The following is a 22988-nucleotide window of genomic DNA, read 5'->3' on the forward strand; positions in this document are numbered from 1 at the left end:
ACTTTAGCCTGTAGTTGCCACATTTCACTTGCATTTAGGTCTGGACTTTGACTAGGTCATTTTAACAAGTTAACATCTTTTGCTCAAAACAATTCCTTTGGAACTGTGGTGTATATTTAGGGCTTATGTCATAGTAAAGGTGAACTCAGGTGTGCAGTTTTTCCTTGTGAAAAGCATCTCTCCATAATAGAGACTGTGTGTTCAGTGTGATGTGTAGCATTAGTTTATCTCCTCAATATAGGAGTTCGACATAATCCCAAAAGTAAGATTTTAGTCTGATCTCACCACATTACATTTTTATATGTAAAATATTTAAAAAAATATATATTCATCATTTGCCTTTGACTGCATAGTTATACTCTAAATAAGTCCACTGGTCTATTTAGGACACATGTAAGTCGACAGAAGTCTGACCAAACTGATTTAATAAATCATTAACATTAAAACTGGATTATGATTAAGATTAAATATTCCCTACACTGTCATTAAAGAATGATTATAAGATCTCCTGATATTTTTATTTGCTCTTACTGAAGCCTAGTAACGAAAGAAAAAAGAAGAAGAAAATCCTGCAGACAGATTAAGTTAGAATATCTGAGCTCAGTGAAGGTCACTTGGTATATAAACTTAGTGGCTGCTCTCTCTCTGGCAGCAGGTGAGCAGCACCATTAACTTAAACACTCTGAGGAAGAGAGAGATTAGCCTCATGTTAATTTCTGCAGCCGTCCTAAGCTGCATGCAGAATATTAATAAGGCTCAGGTTTTTATAAAGAATCCTCTTTAGGTGGACGGTAAGCACACTTTGAATAAATCCAGCTGGCTTTGTGTTAATATTGTTCTCTCTGCGTTATCCTCCATCACTTCTCCTCGCCGTGGAAGAAGCAGTGGCCCCCCGGTGCCCAGGGGCCTCGCTGGCATCTTTTATTATTTATGAATCTGATTAATAATCTGCCACCCTGCTGCAGGAGAAGCTGAGATCCATAAAAGGGCCCAGAAGAAAAGCTGCGCTGGGATGTAATTCGAATTCTACGTGCTGCAGAGAAGAAAAGGAAAGGGCTCATCATCTCCCAGGAGCTTAATGAGAATAAAAGCTGAGACAATGCTCCTGGAAATCCCACACTCAGCCGGGTAGGCTCATTTTTTTTCACTGAGGTTTTCTTGGGGTGGTGCTGGAGGGTTAAACATATTGGAGCAGACATAGTGGAGAAAATGCAGCGTGGCAGTCAGAGCATGTTTCTGGACTTGGTTGTATCTGGTGTTGAAGACAACGTCAATATCAAGAACAATATCTCCAACAATTCATATCGATGCATTTTTTCATATAAATATATTTTCACTCTTGCTTGCTTCAAAGTCAGCAGCAAATCCAAATTGTAACCATCCATCCATCCATTCATCCATCCATCCATCCATCCATCCATCCATCCATCCATCCATCCATCCATCCATCCATCCATCCATCCATCCATCCATCCATCCATACATCCATCCATACATCCATCCATCCATCCATACATCCATACATCCATCCATCCATCCATCCATACATCCATCCATACATCCATCCATCCATCCATCCATACATCCATCCATCCATCCATCCATACATCCATCCATATGTGACAAAGTGGTTCAGTTTATGTTCACCACTTGTCCCTTATATTTTATCATTCACTTATTTTATAGTTGGTTATAATAATTAATGTAAACATTGCAATTTTGCTTTACTTACTATCCCGGGTTTGTTTGTGTTAGCATTATGTTGCAGGATCCATCTATGTTTAGGTTGGTTATTATTTCTGGATTGTGGGTTGAATTTGTTTCAAGGTGTATTTATTTTTTCTTTGTATTCACCATCATTTGCCCTTGTAGATCTGCAGGAGTGTGGGAGGGGCCGACCCAGTACTTCCTGATTGAGTGGCTGGATGATGTCATTGATTACCTTATTGGGTTCTACCAATTAGAGGGTTTTTCTTTTGTGTATTGCTTTGTTTGTTTTTCTTTAAAAATAATCTTTTGGAGTTATTTTGGATCATGTGACTTATTTTGCAGATAATTTCATTAGGTAGGAGTTTGTAAATTGATTTGTAGTTTTGGTGTTTCTTTGTTTAGAATTTGTTTGTTTGACCTGTTCCTTGGTGGCTGTGTCCAATTAAGCACAGGTGTGGTGCCAAATGTGTATAAAACCAGTGAGTTTTTGAATGCTGGGAGAGAAGTCTGAGAAATGACTGAATAAAAAATATAACTGGAAGAAACTGAAGCAGTGGCTGGTCCTGATTTTCTGCTCACTTCTGACCCTTGAGCCTAACCTACTTTACAAATGGTGGCAGCGGTGGTTCCAGGCCGATAGGTGTCAGAAATGCAGAGATCAGCCAAATCTAAAAGACATCAGGGGCCAATAGAGGGTGCCACAGAGGAGGCTCAAGACGATGAAAGCCTACCAGAAGCTTCCGGTGAGCAGCGACCTGAGGCACAAAGTCTTTCTGAACTTTCAATTTTATTGAAAAGCCTGATGCAGCAGCATGCTGACCAGGAAGCCAAATGGGAGCACGACAGACAAATACAAGACGGTCGGTGGAGGAAAATGCAACACCAGTTCAGTCAACTTCAGCAGGAGGTCCAAATGGAACGTCAAGAGCAGCAGATGCAGCTGGAGGGTGCTGTAGCTGATCCTGGGACACTTCCCGGTCCTGCGGTGCGACCAAAGGTGCCACAATCGGTGCAACAGAGACGAAGCCCTCCCAGCACATCTGAGGAACCACAAGCATCCAGTCTGAGAACAATCAGTTGGAAAGGTCCAAAGATGCAGCCCTATGGTGAGGATGAAGATATTGAACATTATTTGACAACATTTGAAAGAATTGCAACCGGATGTCAGTGGCCAAGGACAGAATGGGCCCTGCATCTGGCACCTCTTCTCAGCGGTAAAGCAAGAGCTGCTTATGTAGCTATGGACACTGATGACACAATGGACTATGATAAAGTAAAAACTGCTGTACTGGAGAAGTTTGAAATAAGTGCTGAGACTTACAGATCCAGGTTCCGGTCCACATCGTTGAGGGATGACGAGACACCCAAGGAACTGCGAACACGCCTGAAAGATCTGTATGAAAAGTGGATGGTTCCAAAGAAGAGGACAAGAGAACAAATCGGAGATGTCGTGGTGCTGGAGCAGTTCCTGAGAGTTCTCAGCCCGGATCTTCGAACCTGGGTGAAGGAGCGCAACCCCTCCACTTCAAAAGAAGCTGCAGAGATGGCGGAGGCTTTCCTTGCAGCTCGCCGCCCACACAAAGGGTTCATGACTTTGAAACAGAGTTCAGGCCCCTTAATGGTGGGTAAGTCGGGGGCTGGGAATGGACATAGACATAAATATCTCAAAGACAGTTCCCCAATCAGCGGCAATAATCGTGTCAGGGAATTTAAACAAAGAGGTCCTTTGGTTTGTCACTCTTGTGGCCAAACTGGTCATTTTAAGGCTGATTGCCCGGGTCCACAAGTCAGTAAAACTTGCATGTGTTTTTCACCAGAGTGTTTTGATTTACGGGGGGAAAAACCTGAGTCTGCTGTACCCTCTAGGGGTCAGGAGCACACGATTTGTGTTTTCATTGAGGGAAAGCCATGTGTTGCCTTATTAGATTCAGGCAGTAGCCGCACCCTCGTTAGACAAGATTGTCTTCCCAGAGACACCACATTTTCTGGTAAAGTTAAAGTCTGGTGTGTTCATGGGGATGATGTTGATTACCCCATGGCCAATGTTGTCCTTCAAGTTCATGACCAGGAACATTTACTTACTGTAGGAGTGATGGATAAACTTCCCTACCAGGTTGTATTGGGTCGGGATATGCCTCTCCTCAGGGACATGTTGGCAAAGACAGAGAAAGATCTAGATACTTCAAGTGAGGGTCTGCTAGCCGTCACTAGGTCTAGCTCTAGGAAGTCTCAGTCAGTGCCTGGTTTGAGTGAGTTACCTTTTGCTAACACTGAAATTCCTGGTGAGGAAGGTCTAAGACGTCAATGTCCGAGAAAAAGCAGAATGCAGAGGAGACATGAGAGGGTAAAGGGGACAGAAGTTGCTGAGTTACTTTCTGAACCTGACATTGATGAGCTACTGGTGATTCCGAGCAGTATTGTCCAACTACAAAGGCAGGACCCCTCTTTATCGTCTCTTTTTGCTAAGTGTGTACCAGAATCAACACAAATTACAGAGGGAGTTCGGGAAGTTTTCATTATAAAGAATGAACGCCTGTATCGTCGTAGCAAAGTGGGTGACCAGTTAGTAGTTCCCACAAGTTTAAGGCCAATAGTTTTACAGTTGGCCCATTCAGCTCCTTGGGCGGGTCATTTGGGATATGTGAAAACTTTCTCCAGAATGTCAAGCCGGTTTTTTTGGCCGCAACAGTTTTCAGATACTGTACAATACTGCAAATCATGTCCGCAGTGTCAGTTAACAGCTCCGAGTAAGAAAGGTGACAGAGCCCCACTTATTCCTATGCCAGTAATAGACACCCCCTTCTCTCGTATTGCTATGGACATTGTTGGTCCGCTGGAGAGGAGTAGCTCAGGACATAGATACATTCTAGTGGTGTGCGACTATGCAACTAGGTACCCTGAAGCTTTCCCATTAAGACGAGTTAAAGCTCGCCAAATAGCCAATTGTCTGGTTCAGCTGTTTTCAAGGGTGGGAATTCCCAGAGAAATACTTACAGATCAAGGGTCGAACTTCACTTCAAACTTATTGAAAGAGGTTTATAAACTTCTGGGAATTACCGGGGTCAAAACTAGTCCCTACCATCCTCAAACTGATGGACTTGTTGAAAGGTTTAATAAAACCCTGAAGTCAATGTTGAAAAAGTTTGTAAAAGACTCGGGGAAAGACTGGGATCAGTGGTTACCATTTCTGCTTTTTGCTTATAGAGAAGTACCTCAAGCATCTACTGGGTTTTCTCCATTTCAACTTTTGTATGGTCATACTGTCAGGGGTCCACTAGATGTCCTCAAAGAGGCCTGGGAGGGGACCAGACCTGAAAAACAGTGTACATCACTCTCGTATGTGTTGAAAATGAGGGATAAACTTGAACAGTTTCAGGAACTGGCTCATAGTAACCTGGTAGAAGCCCAACAGCGTCAAAAGAAGAACTATGATAAAACAGCTCGTAGGAGAACCTTTACAGAAGGACAGAAAGTGTTGTTACTTTTACCAACTACTGAGAGCAGCCTCTTAGCCAAGTGGCAGGGGCCTTTTGTCATTAACAAGAAAGTAGGTCCTGTCACTTACGAACTCAACATGCCAGATCGGCGGAAAAAACAACAAGTTTTTCATGTCAACATGTTAAAGGAATGGACTGAACGGCCAGTTCCATCAATGCAGTTGTGGGCTCGAGCTGTAATCGATGAAGAAGAGCTTCAAGAGCAATTCCTTCCATCTAAAGCGGGCGAACAGCTTCTGCCAGATGTAAGCCATCTGTCGGCAGAACAGCAAGGAGAACTGCTGACTATTCTGCCAAAAGAACTTTTCAGCACAAAGCCAGGTTTCACCCATCTCATTCAGCATGACATACGACTGCGCAATCCAGATCAACCACCCATCAGAGATACAACCTCCAGAGTTCCAGCAAAGCTGATACCAGCTCTGAAACAGGAGGTGGAAGAAATGCTGTCTATGGGGATCATAGAACCTTCCAGAGGTGAGTGGTGCAGCCCTGTGGTGCTTGTTCCCAAGAAAAATGACTCAAGACAAAGATTTTGTATTGATTTTTCAAAACTTAATGCTGTCTCTGTCTTTGATGCATATCCAATGCCGAGAGTTGATGAACTTATTGAGCGCTTGGGAAATGCTAACTACCTGACAACACTTGACCTCTGTAAAGGTTATTGGCAAGTTCCACTAACAGAATCCTCAAGGGATTTAACCACTTTCAGGGTTCCTAGTGGACTTTATCGTTTCAGAACTATGCCTTTTGGACTTCACGGAGCTCCAGCTACATTCCAGAGGATGATGGACTTGGTTTTAAAAGGAGCTGATGGCTATGCAGCAGCATACATCGATGACATTGTGGTGTTCAGTGAGACATGGAAAGACCATGTGAAGCATCTGACAGATGTCCTGCAAAGAATCAAAGCAGCTGGATTAGTCATCAACCCTGGAAAGTGTCACATTGCTAAGACTGAAGTTGAATACTTGGGGTATGTTATCGGGGGTGGGGTTATCCGGCCTCAGGTGAGTAAGGTTGATAGCCTTGCTGCTTGTTTTCCTCCTACAACTAAGAAAAAGCTGAGGTCTTTTCTAGGTTTAGCTGGCTGGTATCGTCGGTTCATCCCCAATTTCTCCACCAGATCAGCCATTCTTAGTGACTTGACACGTAAATCTTGTCCTAACAAGATTAAATGGACTTCAGAGAGTGAGGCTGCCTTTGTGGATCTGAAAAACTGTTTGTGTAATGAACCTGTGTTGCAGTGTCCAGACTTTACACGCCCATTTACAGTGCAGACTGATGCTTCAGGGGTGGGGCTAGGAGCAGTGTTGCTGCAAGGTGATGGAGGTGACAAAAGACCAGTGCAGTACATAAGTCGAAAGCTTTTTCCCAGAGAAATTAGATACTCAACAATAGAAAAAGAAGCTTTGGCGATAAAATGGGCTCTTGACACTTTAAAATATTATCTACTGGGTGGTGAATTTGTGCTTGAGACTGACCATCGAGCTTTACAATGGATGAACAAAATGAGAGAGACCAATGCAAGAATCACCAGATGGTACCTGTCGTTGCAACCTTATCGTTTTAAGATTCAGTATAAAGCTGGAAAGAAGAATGTTGTGGCAGATTACCTTTCCCGTTCCTATGAAGATTAAATGACTTAAAGGGGGGGGGAATGTGACAAAGTGGTTCAGTTTATGTTCACCACTTGTCCCTTATATTTTATCATTCACTTATTTTATAGTTGGTTATAATAATTAATGTAAACATTGCAATTTTGCTTTACTTACTATCCCGGGTTTGTTTGTGTTAGCATTATGTTGCAGGATCCATCTATGTTTAGGTTGGTTATTATTTCTGCTTTGTGGGTTGAATTTGTTTCAAGGTGTATTTATTTTTTCTTTGTATTCACCATCATTTGCCCTTGTAGATCTGCAGGAGTGTGGGAGGGGCCGACCCAGTACTTCCTGATTGAGTGGCTGGATGATGTCATTGATTACCTTATTGGGTTCTACCAATTAGAGGGTTTTTCTTTTGTGTATTGCTTTGTTTGTTTTTCTTTAAAAATAATCTTTTGGAGTTATTTTGGATCATGTGACTTATTTTGCAGATAATTTCATTAGGTAGGAGTTTGTAAATTGATTTGTAGTTTTGGTGTTTCTTTGTTTAGAATTTGTTTGTTTGACCTGTTCCTTGGTGGCTGTGTCCAATTAAGCACAGGTGTGGTGCCAAATGTGTATAAAACCAGTGAGTTTTTGAATGCTGGGAGAGAAGTCTGAGAAATGACTGAATAAAAAATATAACTGGAAGAAACTGAAGCAGTGGCTGGTCCTGATTTTCTGCTCACTTCTGACCCTTGAGCCTAACCTACTTTACACCATACATCCATCCATCCATCCATCCATTTTCTGTACACCCTTGTCCTTGGTGGGGTCAGGAGGACTTTAACATGTATCTTTTAATAAAAAAATAAATGCTGAAAATTTTACGGAGAAAGATTTTTCCCGTGAATAAAACATCTTTGAAGCCTACCTTTATCATGAGCTGGACTTGTACTTTAACATTTAATGATATAGTTGTAAATGTATTAGTTTTAATTTTTTTTAAAAAGTGCATTTGTGTTGAGTAGTTTAGAGCAGTCACTATCTTACCTGTCTCCAAATTAATTAATACATGTATTTCAAATGTTAATAGTCATCTCAAATGTTTTGTGCTGTGTGGAAAATTAGGTATTACCAAAATTTTGGGGGAACAACTACCCCACTTGCAATTCCACTGCACAATTTTTGTTTTATAAATATCTGATTATATTCCCTTGAGAAAAGATTTTCAGGCTTTCAAGTTTTCTGAATTTTCTAAAGTTTCTCTGACTTTGAAACAATTCAAATATTTTGTACAGTGTAAATGCTGGGAAATGGTTACATTTATGGGTAGCATTGTGTTTTAATCTGAACTACTTTCTGATTTCCAAAATAAATAGAAAACTATCATTCCTCAATTTTCTGCGATGGACTGGCGACCTGTTCAGGCTGTGGCCCTCCTCTCTCACACTGACTGCTAGAGATACGCCCCAGAAACCCTTGTGACCCCAAATAGGGATAAACATATGAGAAAATGGATGGATGGATGGCATTTCTCCATTTTGTGTCCTTCAGGAGAAAAACACATTCCATGATATGATATTCCATCTTGTAAATCAGAGTTGAAATGGTGGTCTTGTGTTTGCAAGCTTTCATAAATTTCCTCATTCTGGGATAACTTGTGTGATATCTATTCTATTCTATTCTATTCTATTCTATTCTATTCTATTCTATTCCTTTTTTTTCATGGTTGCTTGTGCAATTTGTTTTAAACAGATAAACTTAGCAACTTCCAAAATCTGAAAATTGTACCCAGTGTTGAACTGGAGTTTTTGAGAAACTTTGAACTTGTTCACAATTCTCTCAAACATACTCTGTCTGATCCTTTGATTTTGCCATGATGTTACAAGATCATGGAAGTAGGTTTGAGTTGTTTTCTTAAAATACACCCGCATCCCCATGGTTTGACTGTTTTCCTTTAAGTAAGATGTTGTGGAATCATCTGAAACAAGCTAAAAAGCGACCTGAAATCATCAGCCTTACAGAAATGTAAGGCTTAGTAGTGTTGGTGTATGTGAAAATTTGAATTCAATAAGATAACTTAAAGAAAAATATCTCTAAATCATCTCTCCTTTCTCAATTTTAGCAGTTTGAAAATTAAAAGTAATTTTGGTATTACCAAAAATTACCAACCAAACAGGGAAAAGTTTAGTCTTTAATTACAGTGAGGAAAAATGTTCATGTGTAAATGTTTGGCTTCAGCAGTGTGTATATTTTGGAAATGAAGGCCCTGTTGTGTGCTATAGTGTCAAAGGTGCAAGTAAGATTCTAACTTATCTCAATATTGCATTACTCAATGCATCTACACTTTAAAAAAGTATAAAATATGTCTTAAATTGTAAAATGGTAAAGAGAGAGTGTTTGCAATATTCAGCAAAATCCAGTCTTTAAATAAATGATAAAAATATAGAAAATATTATTTTTATCTTAAAACAGAGTTTAATCTCGGAATAGAAAGACATTTGAACGTCTAACATTTTAAGACTTTACACAGGCCTTTTTGAAATTATGTTTTTCTAAAGATAGTCTTTAGAAAACAACTTTTCCTGCTCTTTTGCCAGTTTTTCTGCTTTCCTCCTCCACATCAGGTCATTTTTCACATATGTCATCCCTCGGATGTCACACCTGAGCAGCGTCTCTTTCTCAGCTGAAGATCTATGGGTGTTGGATTTCATATTTTCAGCTTATTTACCTCGTCGTTTGTTTTCATTTTTTCCCCCTCACAGATGCGGGTCATTTGACAGTTTAGAGTCGTTTTCAAATCTCCGCCACAGAAACATTCATACATTATAACTCTGCCTCTCCTTCCCCACCTCGCAGGCTGCGGAGAGAGCAGGAGGAAATATGTTTCTGCCACATGCTGATTTACAGCAAGCTGCCGGTGGAGGCTGAGAGATATTTGTTTCCACACGGCCGCCGGTGAGTCAGACGGCAACTGTTACTGCATCTTCATATCCTCGACACCGTCTGATGAGCTCAAACATCCACATATGGAGAAAATTCGCAGATATGCTTTATCAAAACAGAACAAAAACAAGGCGTTTGGCTCAGCTGCAGAATACCTTGCAGCACAGGTGGCTATTTTTCAGGACAGCTGTGGGAATTGTCCACACAAGAAGTTTTCTGTGTAAGTAAGAAAGGGCAAAAATTTGCACATTAAAAAAGAGCCCTTCCATCTTTAAGAACACTTAGCTGGTGATTTATATAATAATTACCAGATAAGTGGAGTTGATGGTTGTAATTTTCTGATGAATTTCAGATGATAAATTCCTGACAAAGTGCAGCGTCTGAGCAAATAAGTCTTTAATTTATTTTTTACAGCACAGTGATTTACTTTAAGGCGAATTATGGCTGTAGGAAAAAAAAAAAAAAAGGCTGCTGTGATCTTTATTCTCCATTATCCGTAACTGTTTTATGCACTTGGTCTGCGCCGGAGTGAGCTGGCTTTCTTTACGACGTGGACTGAAGTCTGCAGGTTTGTCAAGCCTTTTTCTCCTGGAAGTCAGCAATAAAAAGTTAACAATGTGCTGGTGATAAATGGGAGCAGTAAGAACATGATGAGGTTCACTGTGATATTCCCCTCTGAAACAGCCTCACATCAGTGTTTACAGCAGCAGCGTCAGCTAAAACACTATGCTTAAACTATGACAGAAAACCATCAATTCAGGTCTGCAACGTGAGAGAAACTGAAATCTGCTGGTTTTCCCTTCATTTTATACTGAATTTTCAAACAGAAAAGGTCTTATTGGGGCTAAAACCTAATATTTAGATTTAGATCGGAGGAGCTTTGAATTGAGGGAAAATAGCAACGACTGTTCCTGTTTTTAATGTGTGAAGATGAACAGTGAGCCAGTTTAAACACTACAGAATTAACATCATCCATTCAGCAGCCCCCTTCAAGGTCAATGTAAAAGATCAAACCATGTCTAAACCTTTACGGACTGAGTGAGCAGAAGAGGCCTGGTGTTTGATCCAGATTTACCACTAGAATCCAGCAGCAAACGCAGCGTATGGATGCTGTGTGGACAGGAATTGATCAATATGTCTAACGATCATTATCAACACATTCAAATCTAACCTTGTCCAAGATTTGGTTGTGAGAGAAATAAGAAGATAATGGAAACCTGTAATATCTCTTTTCTCATTGACACTCCGGCTCTTTTTGCAGGATCCAAAGGTTTTTCCGGGGCAGAAGGAGTGCATAGTCCCCCACCCCTGGGTTTGATTTCTGACTTTGAGACCTTTAAAAGTCAGGAATCAATTCAAAGCACTTTGAATTGCCTTGTTGCTGAAAATGTGCTATATAAATAAAATTATCTTACCTTACCTTACCTTACTGCACATTGTCTCCCGACCTCTCTTTGCCCGTTTCCTGTCTGATTACTAGGCACTAGAAATCAACTAAGACTTCTAGTGCCTTAAAGATAATATGGTAGATACAGAGACACACATTCAGAAATTATTGTACCGTTGTGTAAATTGTTAACATTTAAGATGTAATGGTACATTACAAAACAAGCTGTGTACCTCTATGAAATAGGTGGTAAATGCACTCTCATTGAAGCTGATTAGAGGAATTTGTTTTTAGAAGTTGCAATTTTTATCTCAAAATAGAAAACTGGTAACATAATCATTTTGTTGATTGTCAGCTCCTCAGAATATGGCCATGATTCACAATTACGAAAAGGTGGATTTGGTCCTTCCTCAGAATTAGGGTGATCGGGCCTACAGCTGCAGTAATGAGGGTAAGGCTACACTTTGACATGGTAAAATAACCTATGTTCATGTTACATGACTGTAAAAATGAAATCATGGGGACAAGTGGATGAAATGAGCATCCTCTGTTGCCTGGCTGGGCTTTATCTGAAATATAAACAAGGTGTTTGGACATTGATATTGAAAGGAGTCGGACATCTGATCAGGGTTATTCATCCCAGATAGGTTGATTTGGGGGGTTCAGACTCAGACCTTAACTAAAGAACTACATGTTCCTTCTGGCTTGAGAACGCTTTGCAGTGAACATTTCTTCTGCTCAAAGTTGTTATGAACCATTTCATGACATACAGGTGTAATACAACAGCATTTTTGTCAAAATAAAAGTTTAGCTTATTCTTGGAGTCCTGTTGTGTATCTTACATGTAGACCGTACTCTATTTGTGTGGCATTACTATAACAATAATGTGAACATTGCATTTTTTTTCAATAGCAAAATATGTAAATAGGACATTTTATTGATTTTTATTAAACTGAACTCTACTTTAAATGATCTAGAAAGCATGGAGATCAAAACATCGAGAATCAGACTGATCTGAGGGAGCCTTGTGGGATTTCCGTGATCTGAATTTGTGAGGGGTGACGTCCTTCCTCCATGTTAACAGCCATCAACACGCTCTCCAAACTTTCAGACGTGATGAGAAGTTTCTTTGTTTAATATCCAGCAATTAAAAGAAAGTTAGTCTAACCCCACAGAAATTTATAAATTTGTCTCAGTGACAGAGACTTACAAAAGAGGCATCCTCTGAGGCTTCCTATCTGGAGCCATCTGGATGGGAGTTTGGCTGTGAAACAATAATTCCCAAATGACTCTTCATATGAAACTTTAATTAATGGGGAAAGTGTGTGATCACGGTGTGGTGAATCATTGGCCTCAGTGGCTAAACAACAAAAACCTTCCAGCTCTGCTTGGGAAACCCTCACAGAAGCAGCCATGGGTCTCAAAGAGACAAAGTAATTACATTAAAGACTTGAATCACATTGTTTTTTTCCTGCAAAGCATCAGCTGTTTGATTAGAGACCGTGGCATCACTTTGGCCTCTGCTTTTTACATGGTAAGATTAAACCGTGCATGTCCAGGTTCTTTAGTGTCCTCCATGTGTGTGCATCAGGATACAGCTAGTTGGATACACTAGTTGGATACAGCTAGTTGCAGGAAAAAAAAAAAAAAAAGAAAAAAAACACACACCTCTGCTGCCATGATGAGATTGCAAGTGTGATGTCCATGTGTGGAATCCAACTTCCAATTCTGAAAGCGAACAGCCAGAGGGGTTTTTCCTTTTCAAGGAGAACAAAAAGAGCCAGCTTTGGGATGTTTAACTGGCTTTAATAAACACCGTTATGAATCTGCAATTTTTTGACAGATTCCTAGAAGGATTTAAAGGCATTTTAATCTAACCTAATTAATACCTCTGACATTGACTATGTTATTACAAAGATGAGACAGAGGTAGGAGAATTGTAAATCAAAATCTGGCCACCAAGTTCAAAGTCATATTACAGTGACTTTGTCCCCATATCATGATCCATTTCCACCTCAATGATAAAAGCTCATTAAGTCGGGTTCACACTTTGGAATTATGGGCTGTCAGAAAAGCTTTGGTTTTAAGATCTATTTTAGTGGTCAGTGGTCATTCAAATAAAATATGCAACAATTGCCAGTTTAGTGCTCTTTCAACTGTAGACAAAATGCATACTGGGAATCACAATGTATTCTTCGTGAATACTAAATTATTAGCCTTAAAATAAGGTATGAAGGGGGAAAAGTCTGTATATAAAAAAAAAAAAAAAAAAAAAATATATATATATATATATATAAAATTATTTATGAAGTACATAAATAATATATATATATATATATATATATATATATATATATATATATATATATATCCACCAAAGGTGGTGGAGAATGACCGAGCTAAGATCCTGTGGGACTTCCAGATCCAGACAGACAAGATGGTAATGGCGAACCAACCGGACATTGTGGTGGTGGATAAAGAACAGAGGAAAGCCGTTGTGGTGGATGTAGCAATACCAAGTGACCACAACATCAGGAAAAAGGAGCATGAGAAACTGGAGAAATACCAGGGCCTCAGAGAGGAACTGGAGAAGGCCTGGAAGGTGAAGACCACAGTGGTGCCTGTGGTCATAGGGGCCCTCGGGGCAGTCACCCCCAAACTGGAGCAGTGGCTCAAACAGATCCCAGGAACAACATCAGACATCTCAGTCCAGAAATGTGCAGTTCTAGGCACAGCCAAGATACTGCGCAGAACCTCAAGCTCCCAGGCCTCTGGTAGAGGACCCGAGCTCAGAGGATGAAAGAGAGAGAGACCACCTGCGGAGGGTGAGAAGGGAATTTTTTTATATATATATACTTTCCCATACAGGAAATGCAAAACACTCAATACGATGCTGTTGGCAGAAAAAAACAAAACAAAAACATAACATTGAATAAGGGGAAGCTAAAGGAAGGTTTTAAAAATACATACCTTCTTTTGGTTTTTGCCGACTTGAAAATGCATTTTACAGTACAGGAAAAAAAAACTGAACTGTTCAGCGATGTATTGAAATGAAATATATCACAGGGCTTTAAGGAATTTGGAAATCCAGCCCCACATGTATTTTGAATGAACTCAGATTTCAAGACAAGAGACAAGAGAGAGTTAAACTGACATATCTACATAGATTGTGATTTAAGCCATACAGTGCTGGGAAAATACAAGTTGTTCTAAAATATAATCAAAATATGCTATGATTTCTCTGGTCTTTATATACCCCAGATATTCTTTATAAAACCTGCCAACTCTTTTTTTCTTTTTTTTTCATGCTACATGTGTTTTTATGAGGCTTAAAAATGTATTATGTATTGCTGGCATGGAGGTTTGTTAGATCCAGCAATCATATTTTCATACTTCCATCCTGCCTATTTCCAAATGAGAAAGAGGAAAAAAAAAGAGCAGCATATTCAGAAAGAATACAATTCCAGGTGCTAGAGCAAACAATAACCAATTAATTTTTCACATTCTTATGCTGTAACTCCCCTCTTGTATCCAGTAAAATGCTGCAAAATTGTGGAAATGTCACTGGTGTCATAAAGTCATTTTATGTTCTACAGGTACAAAAGAAGTAGAGCAGTGGAAAGAATTGCTGCCGCCACCTTTAAGAAAAGTTCAGATCAATTTTAAAGCCTCCCATTTGGAAAGAAAAAGATAAAAGAAAAGTGGTGAGAACATGTTGAAAAAAGATAAAATTATGTAATGGTTTCCTCAGAACCAGACATGAACCATGACTGAAGGTCTGAATTGAATTGCAGCGAGCTATTCTGCAGGTTAGGGCTGTTTCCTGCTGTCACTCTGCTGAACATTTTTAACTTCATTCATTCTGAGGTCAGACACCAGGATAAGCTCAGTGATCACAACACAGTCAAGGTCTGTTGCCTCTGCCACCGAGTGACAGCTTTAAATCTAAATCTGGGTCTGGCTGCCGGTCACAGAGAAATAGAGAGGGGACATTATCAAGGACAGCTACTTCTTTTCAGGTCCGAATCATCCAAAAGGAAAGCTAAATCCAGAGTAATAATGTTTTTTTTTTTTAATTTTCTTCAGAGAAATATGAAGGAAGAAACCATTGCCGCAAAGGTTGGATACAACAATACAGTGAATTGACAATGTTTAAAGCATCATTAGTTACTGAACAAAAAAGATGCATAAAAAAGGTTTTGCCTAAAGCTCAAAAAGGTTGTAAACACAATGGCAGATTGTGGCAGAAATTTGGATAAACATGCAATAACTTCTGCAAATCAAAGATTTTTGATTCACAGGGTAAATACAAAAACAAACAAAAAAAAAATTTCAGTATTGTATGTTGCTTTAGCCTAACTGAACGTTGTTCATAATTTATTTATGCATAGTCCATATCTACAATGCAAACAATGAGTCTCATCTTCCTACCTTAGTCCTTTGCAGTTGGAAAGATAACTCCTATTTATCAAATAGGCAAGTTTTGCAGAATAAATTAACGTGAGTCACTAAATGTCAGGAAACTGTACAAATAGAAGTTGGAATAATATAGGCTGTTTTGTACTCACTTTGAAGTAAGTCTGGAGATGGGCCTTGAAATGATTTTCACCGAGAATCGTTTGTGAAGCCAGAAGCAACAAAAACAAAGACAACATCCATGAATGAGATCCAGGAAGCTCTGCAGCCTTCGCACTTTTGTCAAACATGAAGCCGGGGGAAGAATTCAATAGGTTTAGCTGCATTAATGTGTGCATTTGGGGCGGTGTAATTAGCTCTGCTGTGATTTACCCACTGCTTTGATGAACTTTTGAACATGAAACGGGTCGCGGAGCCCCGAGGTCGACTCCGATCAGCTGATACGGACACAACACTGATGTGTCCTTTGATCTCCCCAAGACAGAAAAGAAAAGCAACTTGCAGATTATCTCACATGCAAATCACAGATTTGCCTCACAGCTCAGAACAACACTTTCACACGGTTACATCATGTGTTCTTCTGAGAAATAGTCGACTGTGTTTCTCCAGCTGCAGCGCTCACATGCAAATACTGTGTGGAGTCAGAAAACCCCTGAAATATCCCATGTGCAGAAACTGTTAGCCATGCTTAGAGAACTCCATGAAACCATCAAAGAACCACTTTATTTGCCTCTATTCATTTGTTAATAGTCATTCAGTACACCACCTCAGGCGACAACACATTTGAAAAGAGTCGGGATAGTTTTCCACTTTGAAATGTGTGATTCCTTCTGCTGATGTGTTAAATACAAACTAAGGATACCAAGCAATGTCTCAATCTTCCTGCAGACATGTCCCATAAAGCATTAGAGGCTTGCATATTTGGTTTCAAATGTATTCATTTACTATTTTTTTCATCTTTTTATATGCACCCACAGAAATAAAGCAAAAGAAATAAAGACAAAATTAAATACAAAATTGGCATTTTTATGAAAAGTATTTTAAACACAGGACTTTGAGTTGCAGACTTGCACCTCAACTATTATGACGGTTAGCTTTAATTTCCTATAGACCTGTTTAATCTTTTAATTTTTTTTCAATAGAAAATCTCAGGAAATGAACAAAAATCTTGTTGTTACAGTATAATATGAGACAGATACACTGTGAAAAAATCCAGCTTTTCTGCCTCCTCCCTTTGGTCCTACTGCCATCTGCAGAAATGCACCACATAGTTAGAAATAAACTATTCAGAAGGTCTTAGCGCTGTCAATCACAACCGTATACGCACTGCTCACACTCTCCCTCTTGCTCTCTACAGCTAGCTGCCCACAATGTAATCTGCCATGGATGTTGTTTCTTTGCCATTAGCACATTGTGCAGCGCCTACATGAGCATGATTGCCAGTGATAAGACTTTCATCTTGCCTCTGATTGGTTGTTTCTCTTAGGGAGTGGTGTATTTCTGCACATAGTAATAGGAGCACTGGGAAGAAGGGAAGAGATAAAATAATTTGTCACATATTGGCGTTTCTAATTAATATGTAGAAAATATATATTTTTTTTACAAAGTTACAAAAGTTATAAAGTTACAAAATGCAGCTTTAAGAAGTAAAATTCTAAAATAATTGTTATCAACAGTCTTAAAAGATGAGTTTGGTGAAGAATAAAGTCTGTGATGGATGATCTGGAGGCAGAGCGTGTGTCACTGCAGTTACGCTGCTTATATTTTTTGGTTTGATTGGGGCAGCTCATTGGCTTTCGCCCCGTCACCCTCCTGCAGGATCTCTAACCCAATGTGATTTGGCCCAGGCAGGCCGCTTACTGGCCTGAATACATTGGTAAACCACAGCACAGGCTGCATGGAAATGCTCCAGTTTAGCATACAGTCTGACATTGATACGATCAAACACAGCCAACGATGAAATGAGAAAGAAGAGCTCTTCATACTCTGGTTATCAGTGCTGGATTTTACCTGCAGACCGACATCAGATTGTATCAGGGAGAAAGATGTGCAGGACACAGGAAGCTCACGTCATTTCCCATAATCCGTTGAGCTCTGCATAGGGTCAGATCGATGAAGAAAAGAAAGATTCTGAAAGTGCAAAATGGGTATTTTACATTTCTACTTTTCTGTCAAACAAATAAATGTATCTCAGTGATTTGAAGTATTTCTGTTTTACCGTAGTAAATGTTCTGTGAAGATTACAACTGTTTTCACTGTTTTACCACTGTGGAGTAACAGCAGAAAAGGGGGAAAAAAGAAATTTGACTTTGTGTTTCTCTTTGCTAAATTTTAACAGAAATAGCCTTCAGAAAAACTGACAAAAAAAAAAACATCTTTAGAAAGAGACAAATTTGTTATTTTTACTTCTAATGACGTCAGAGTTTTATTTTAATCTTACAAGCTTTCATGTTATTGTTGTTGTTCTTATTATTAACAACAATAATATCAGAGAAGTGTTCAACTTCTCACTGTAGTTTCTCTTAGATGCCCCGACCTGCTTGGTCAGTTTGTTTCTAATCTGTTTAAGGCCTTCACACTGTTGTAAGCTTCTTCCTCGGAGTAGCAGGACTCCTGGTATCTGTAGAGCAAAGTCCGGTGTGTACCCAATGAGCCAAGATTCGGTAAAAAAAGAGGGGCACAGATTAACAAACATGTGAGTTTTTAATGTTAAGAAGCATCAGTTTGTCTGCTCTGCAAAACCAAGATCTCAGTGAGGATCAATGAAGAATTGAGAAAAAAATGCCTAAAGAGGACTGGAGGTTTGATGTTTCCTCTCAAGGGAAGATGTCCAGACAATGATGACAAAGAGCAGAATAAACACATTTGGTGTCAGATACCTTATGTGACCCCATTTTGAAAAAAGTTTATGAACTTTTAAACTTCTAGTTTGGTTGATTTCCTAAAAATAATAATCCTTTAAGAACCAAAGACCAAGTTCTGAGTCTACATACAAAGTAGGTCATACAATAGGCCCATTTTGATTGTTTTTCATTATTGTTGGTGTTCATTAAATAGAATTGAAACAATAACAATTAATGGATCTATTAACAATTAGTTTTGTGTTCATTAACATTATTTTTCAAATGTACAGTATTAAAATAATGCTTTTTTGCAGGTGATTCCCTAATATGATCCTCTATTTAATTTATCAATGGCTTTTTCATCACATTTGCAAAAAAAATAAAAAAATGAATATTTCTTTTCTTTTCAGGACTCCAATCGTTCTCTTGCTTCTGATGGGTTCTCTCAGCTGGACAGGTGCTGAGCCTCTCTCTGAAATAGCAGCTCCGATTGAGTTCAGATGGTTTCAGGAGCCTTCAGACCGACACAAAGGTTTCAAATAGAGGCATATCAGCGCTGATGGAGGACCAAAGTGCAGTAGAGCCGCTGGCAGACAGCATGATGATCGCTGTGTGAGAGAGGCTGCACGGAAAGAAAAGAAACACACTTAAAGGGCCAGCCGGCAGCGATCCGCGTGACATTTTCAAGGTGATGAAAATGTCACCGAGAGAGCTGGATAACAGGAGGATACAGGCTGAAAAATTTAACACTAACCAGTAGACTTTACTCAAGCAGAAGTGCCTCTGAGAGTTGAAAAGATGGAGCAGAAAACACTTATTTAATGCAATTATCACACAGTTGCTTTCACCTTTTCATCTCAAGTTTTCCACTTAAAGGATTGTTCAAGTTCCAAGGATTATCTGGTGCCACTTTCAACTCTGACACTCTTCATTAATGAGTAAAATCGAGATTATGCTTGACACTGAATAATCTGATGCTAACCTCTTTAATCTATGAGGTAACACTGATGTCAAACAGTGAAACACAGAGCTCACTCAATAGATCTTCATTGTTTGCCCTCAGTCAATCAGACTTTTTATTATGTGATCTTTCAGAGGAGTCATGACCACTAATTTGTTATGCTTGATGATGATATATTCATACCCATCAAGTTTAGGATTTGAGAATACCGAGCCACTCGGGCCGAGGTGGTCATCGCCACAAGATGCCGTCATGGAGCCCCTTCTTTTCCTGAAAGGTGACAACCCTACATGATCTTGCAGTAGGTATGTAAATAGTTTTGGTCAGTGTTGCGATGGACTGACAACCTTCTGAGAGCCCATACCAACTTTTTCCCATTGAACATAGAGACCGGCTCTTCTGATTTCCTTTAGGACAGATATAGAGAATGGAAACATAGGTAGATAAATCTATTGTTCTCAACACTTTATATTGCAACAATATTTTCCTTACTAGAGAAAGAAGCCAATGGGACCTTCTGCATTATAAAAAGCAGTCCAGTTCTATGAAAGTTGTTTTAAAGAACAGAGACGTACGGAATAAACAAATTTTATAAGCGTTTTTAAAAACACACAATGGATGTGTGCCTATTTCTTGGACAAACTCTGGTCGAGAGCAGTAGGTAGGATTAGGATTTAAAATCAGCATGCCCAAGAGAAACAGAAACAACCTTCATGTTGTGTACAGAGTAAAAAGCAAGACAGTTTCTGCTCTCCTCTCAGGCTGTGGACCAACACACACAAAGCCAGACCAAGATGCTGGAGCTGCTTTCTGCTGATGTCAGGACATGAGTTGTGATCAATCGATTAACATGTGCCTGAAACATTCATAATGTTCACCTGGCAGCTGGACACCGACGCTGCAGCGTTCAATACCGAGGTCAGTCATAAAACAAACATGAGAACCTGCTGAAGGTGAAGAACAGCCTCTGTCCGCTTCAGGCTCGGCTCAAACGGCATGTCAAAAACTTATACAGCGCTTTGACTCGTCTTTCAACACAAGTCAGCGGAGTGGGAAGCTGCCGCCTCAGGCAAAACCGTGTTCGACAACCGTAAGATGAAAGAGGTGCTGTGCAGGGAGCTCTGAGTCTTCCTCGGGAAAGGAGATGCACAAAAAATAGCAGCATAAATGGAAAAAAAGAATAATAGATCAGGAGAAAAGTTTCAGAAGGGAGGAGGACAATATGAGGACCAAGACGAGTTTGGTCAACCTGAAGGCAGGTCAGTTTGTTTTACTTGAAAAACAAAAGGCAAATATGAATAGAAATGTGATCAGTAGAGTGAAGGAATGACTACCACAGGGAAATATTTGAATGTTTGCACAAAACAAACTTTGAGTTAAATTAGGTTCATTCTGCGGCAAGTTTTGTTTATCTCAGAAAATCATATTTTCATATTTTTATTTCAAAGAGCAAATAAAAATAATGCACCATTTATTTTACTGCATATAAAAATATATTCTTCTGAACTCAAGACTACCGATTCTTTATAAAAAGTATATATTTATCTTCAAAGGTTTCATAGCGAACCTAGTGTTTATGTATCAGGATATGAAATAAAGTCAGGTTTTCAGTAGGTTCTGAAACTGTTTATATCTGACTTCCAGCTTACAAAAACACAGATTGTTCCAGAAGTCTTGTGATTCAATGGGATATTAAGTATATTTGCAAAGTCAATCTATGCTGTGATATTCCTTTAAGAAAGACAAAAGGCTTTTCAATCAACCTTTTCAAACAAGTCATAGTTACTCAGTTCTTCTAATTGTCTTCTCATGAACCCTAATATTTAACATACAAGCCAAAAACTGTAAAGTTGGAGATGAAACTCGTGACTCATAAAAGTGACGGGCAGTAACAGTTTTTTTTTTTTTTCTCTGAAGTCAATGATTTTGTCTTTCTGCCATGGGAGTGTGTGAACACATGCAGTTTCTCTGAAACAGTCAAAACATCTGCTTTTAAAGAGGAGGTCGTCATGAGGACGATCAGTTTATTAATTTATGTCATCAACACATGGCTGCTACTCTCTCCTTTAAACTTTTTGAAACACCGTGAGTGCATTTAGTTCTTCCACACACAGCATTTATCCATTTCTTTCAAAACTTCACCGTCCCTCCCTCCTTCTTTCTGGCAGCTCTTTCCTCTGTCTGGACCTTCAATTGGCCCCTTTAGTCTCGACTGTGACAACTTTTGTTTCCTCGGCTGCTGCCTGAATCTCTTTGCTGAATTTAGAGTGAATGACTTTAAACCTCAGCTCTGACCTGCATCCGGTCTGAAAGCTGCCTCTAGTCTACCTAGCCTCCTACCATATATTACCCGCCCTGTTGCTGGGAAATAATAACTATCAGACCGGCGGCAGCGCAGGATTACTAATGGGCTGCAGCTGAAGATTTGCAGCTTTGGCGATCTGTCACAAAATGAAAATAATAACAGTGCCAGAGTCAGACGGGGAAATATGCTGCCGAGTGTGAGTGTGTTCCTGACGTGACCGAAGCCCAATAAATTATCCATTTCGATTTCTGAAGCAGTCAAAATGATGAACTCCCCAACAGGCCTCCACGCTTACCTGTGTTGATGCATGTTGTCCCCCTAGTGTGACAAAGTGGCTATTTAATCACAGATGTGACGCCATTTCTTTGCGGGGAGGCTTCTGACGGCAGCAGGGTTTCCTCTTATAGTCCACATTGCAGCTGAAACTGTGTTTTTAAAAAGGTTTCATCTGTCCAAGTCAATTTTGACTAATATGTGGAACAGTAGTGTGAATTCAGCTTTGTCCTCCTGTTGTGTTCACAGACACTAAAACCAAATTTTAAACTTTTAAGATCACCAGAGACACGTAACCTCATCCTTAGTAGCAGGGAATTATAGATGTCCATCCATCCATTATCTTACACACTTACCCCTATCCCAGTCTGTTACAAATGTCAATACCTTCAATATACCTACACAAGTAAAACTTCAACCAGTAATATTAATAAAATGTATTCAATAGAAAAACAACAACAACAACAAAAAGTGTGGCAGAGCTAAATGCAGATTTTTTACAGTATTTCATTTCATTGTCTCTCTTAAGGCATCTTAATCTGTCACAGGTCAACCATTTGGGTCAGTATTTTGCTGCATTGATGTACGCTTATGTCATTAAAATTAGTATTATGAAACCAGGAGTTTCACTGTTTTTTATGGCACTTTGGGTTGCACTTCACACCTGCTCACTAACTCGGCTTTTTGATTACATCCCAAGAACCAAGTTAAAACCAAAATGTGTTCACTCCCTGTGATGCTCTGGTCTTACATGTCTCAGTGACACGGCATGAAAGCTTGTCAGGTGGAGTTAAAAATCATCACCACAGGATTCACTGTAACAGTGATGCATAGATGCACATTGCATCTATGGAATATGCTAAATCAGCCTTACTACGAGAAACAAAATCCAGAAAGCAACCAGTGACAAGTTAAGTCAATTTATCATTCAACAGCAATCGAGACATAATGTAGTGATGGGGGCTGTTTGAGTTTATATAGACGAGATTCTTCACTGATTGGAGGAGCACTTAGAAGACACTGCATCTGCAGAGCAGATGGGAATCCTCAAATCGAGGACAATC

The 22988-nt window shown here is 39.5% G+C and overlaps 1 protein-coding gene across 1 annotated transcript; it reads left to right on the forward strand.

Annotated features, from left to right (window-relative positions):
- The first annotated feature begins 1618 nt into the window (after positions 1-1618).
- LOC148156948 (uncharacterized) lies at positions 1619-6492 on the forward strand. The gene is made up of 3 exons (XM_088009715.1): positions 1619-4124; positions 5574-5684; positions 6455-6492. Exons 1-3 carry the CDS (start codon positions 2360-2362, stop codon positions 6490-6492), a joined length of 1914 nt encoding a protein of 637 aa, XP_087865841.1. The 5' UTR covers positions 1619-2359.
- Positions 6493-22988: the final 16496 nt, after the last annotated feature.

Source organism: Poecilia mexicana, unplaced genomic scaffold (genome assembly GCF_051168715.1).
Source record: "Poecilia mexicana isolate PSO_F unplaced genomic scaffold, ASM5116871v1 scaffold_10, whole genome shotgun sequence".
Classification (NCBI taxonomy): Eukaryota; Metazoa; Chordata; class Actinopteri; order Cyprinodontiformes; family Poeciliidae; genus Poecilia; species Poecilia mexicana.

Excerpts from the sequence above, each read along its gene's own strand:
- LOC148156948 (XM_088009715.1), top strand. The coding sequence starts at position 2,360 with ATGCAGAGATCAGCCAAATCTAAAAGACATCAGGGGCCAATAGAGGGT. Across the intron at positions 4,125-5,573 it reads GCTACTGGTGATTCCGAGCA|ATCAACCACCCATCAGAGAT; the intron begins GTATTGTCCAAC and ends TGCGCAATCCAG. Across the intron at positions 5,685-6,454 it reads GATCATAGAACCTTCCAGAG|TGTCCAGACTTTACACGCCC; the intron begins GTGAGTGGTGCA and ends CCTGTGTTGCAG.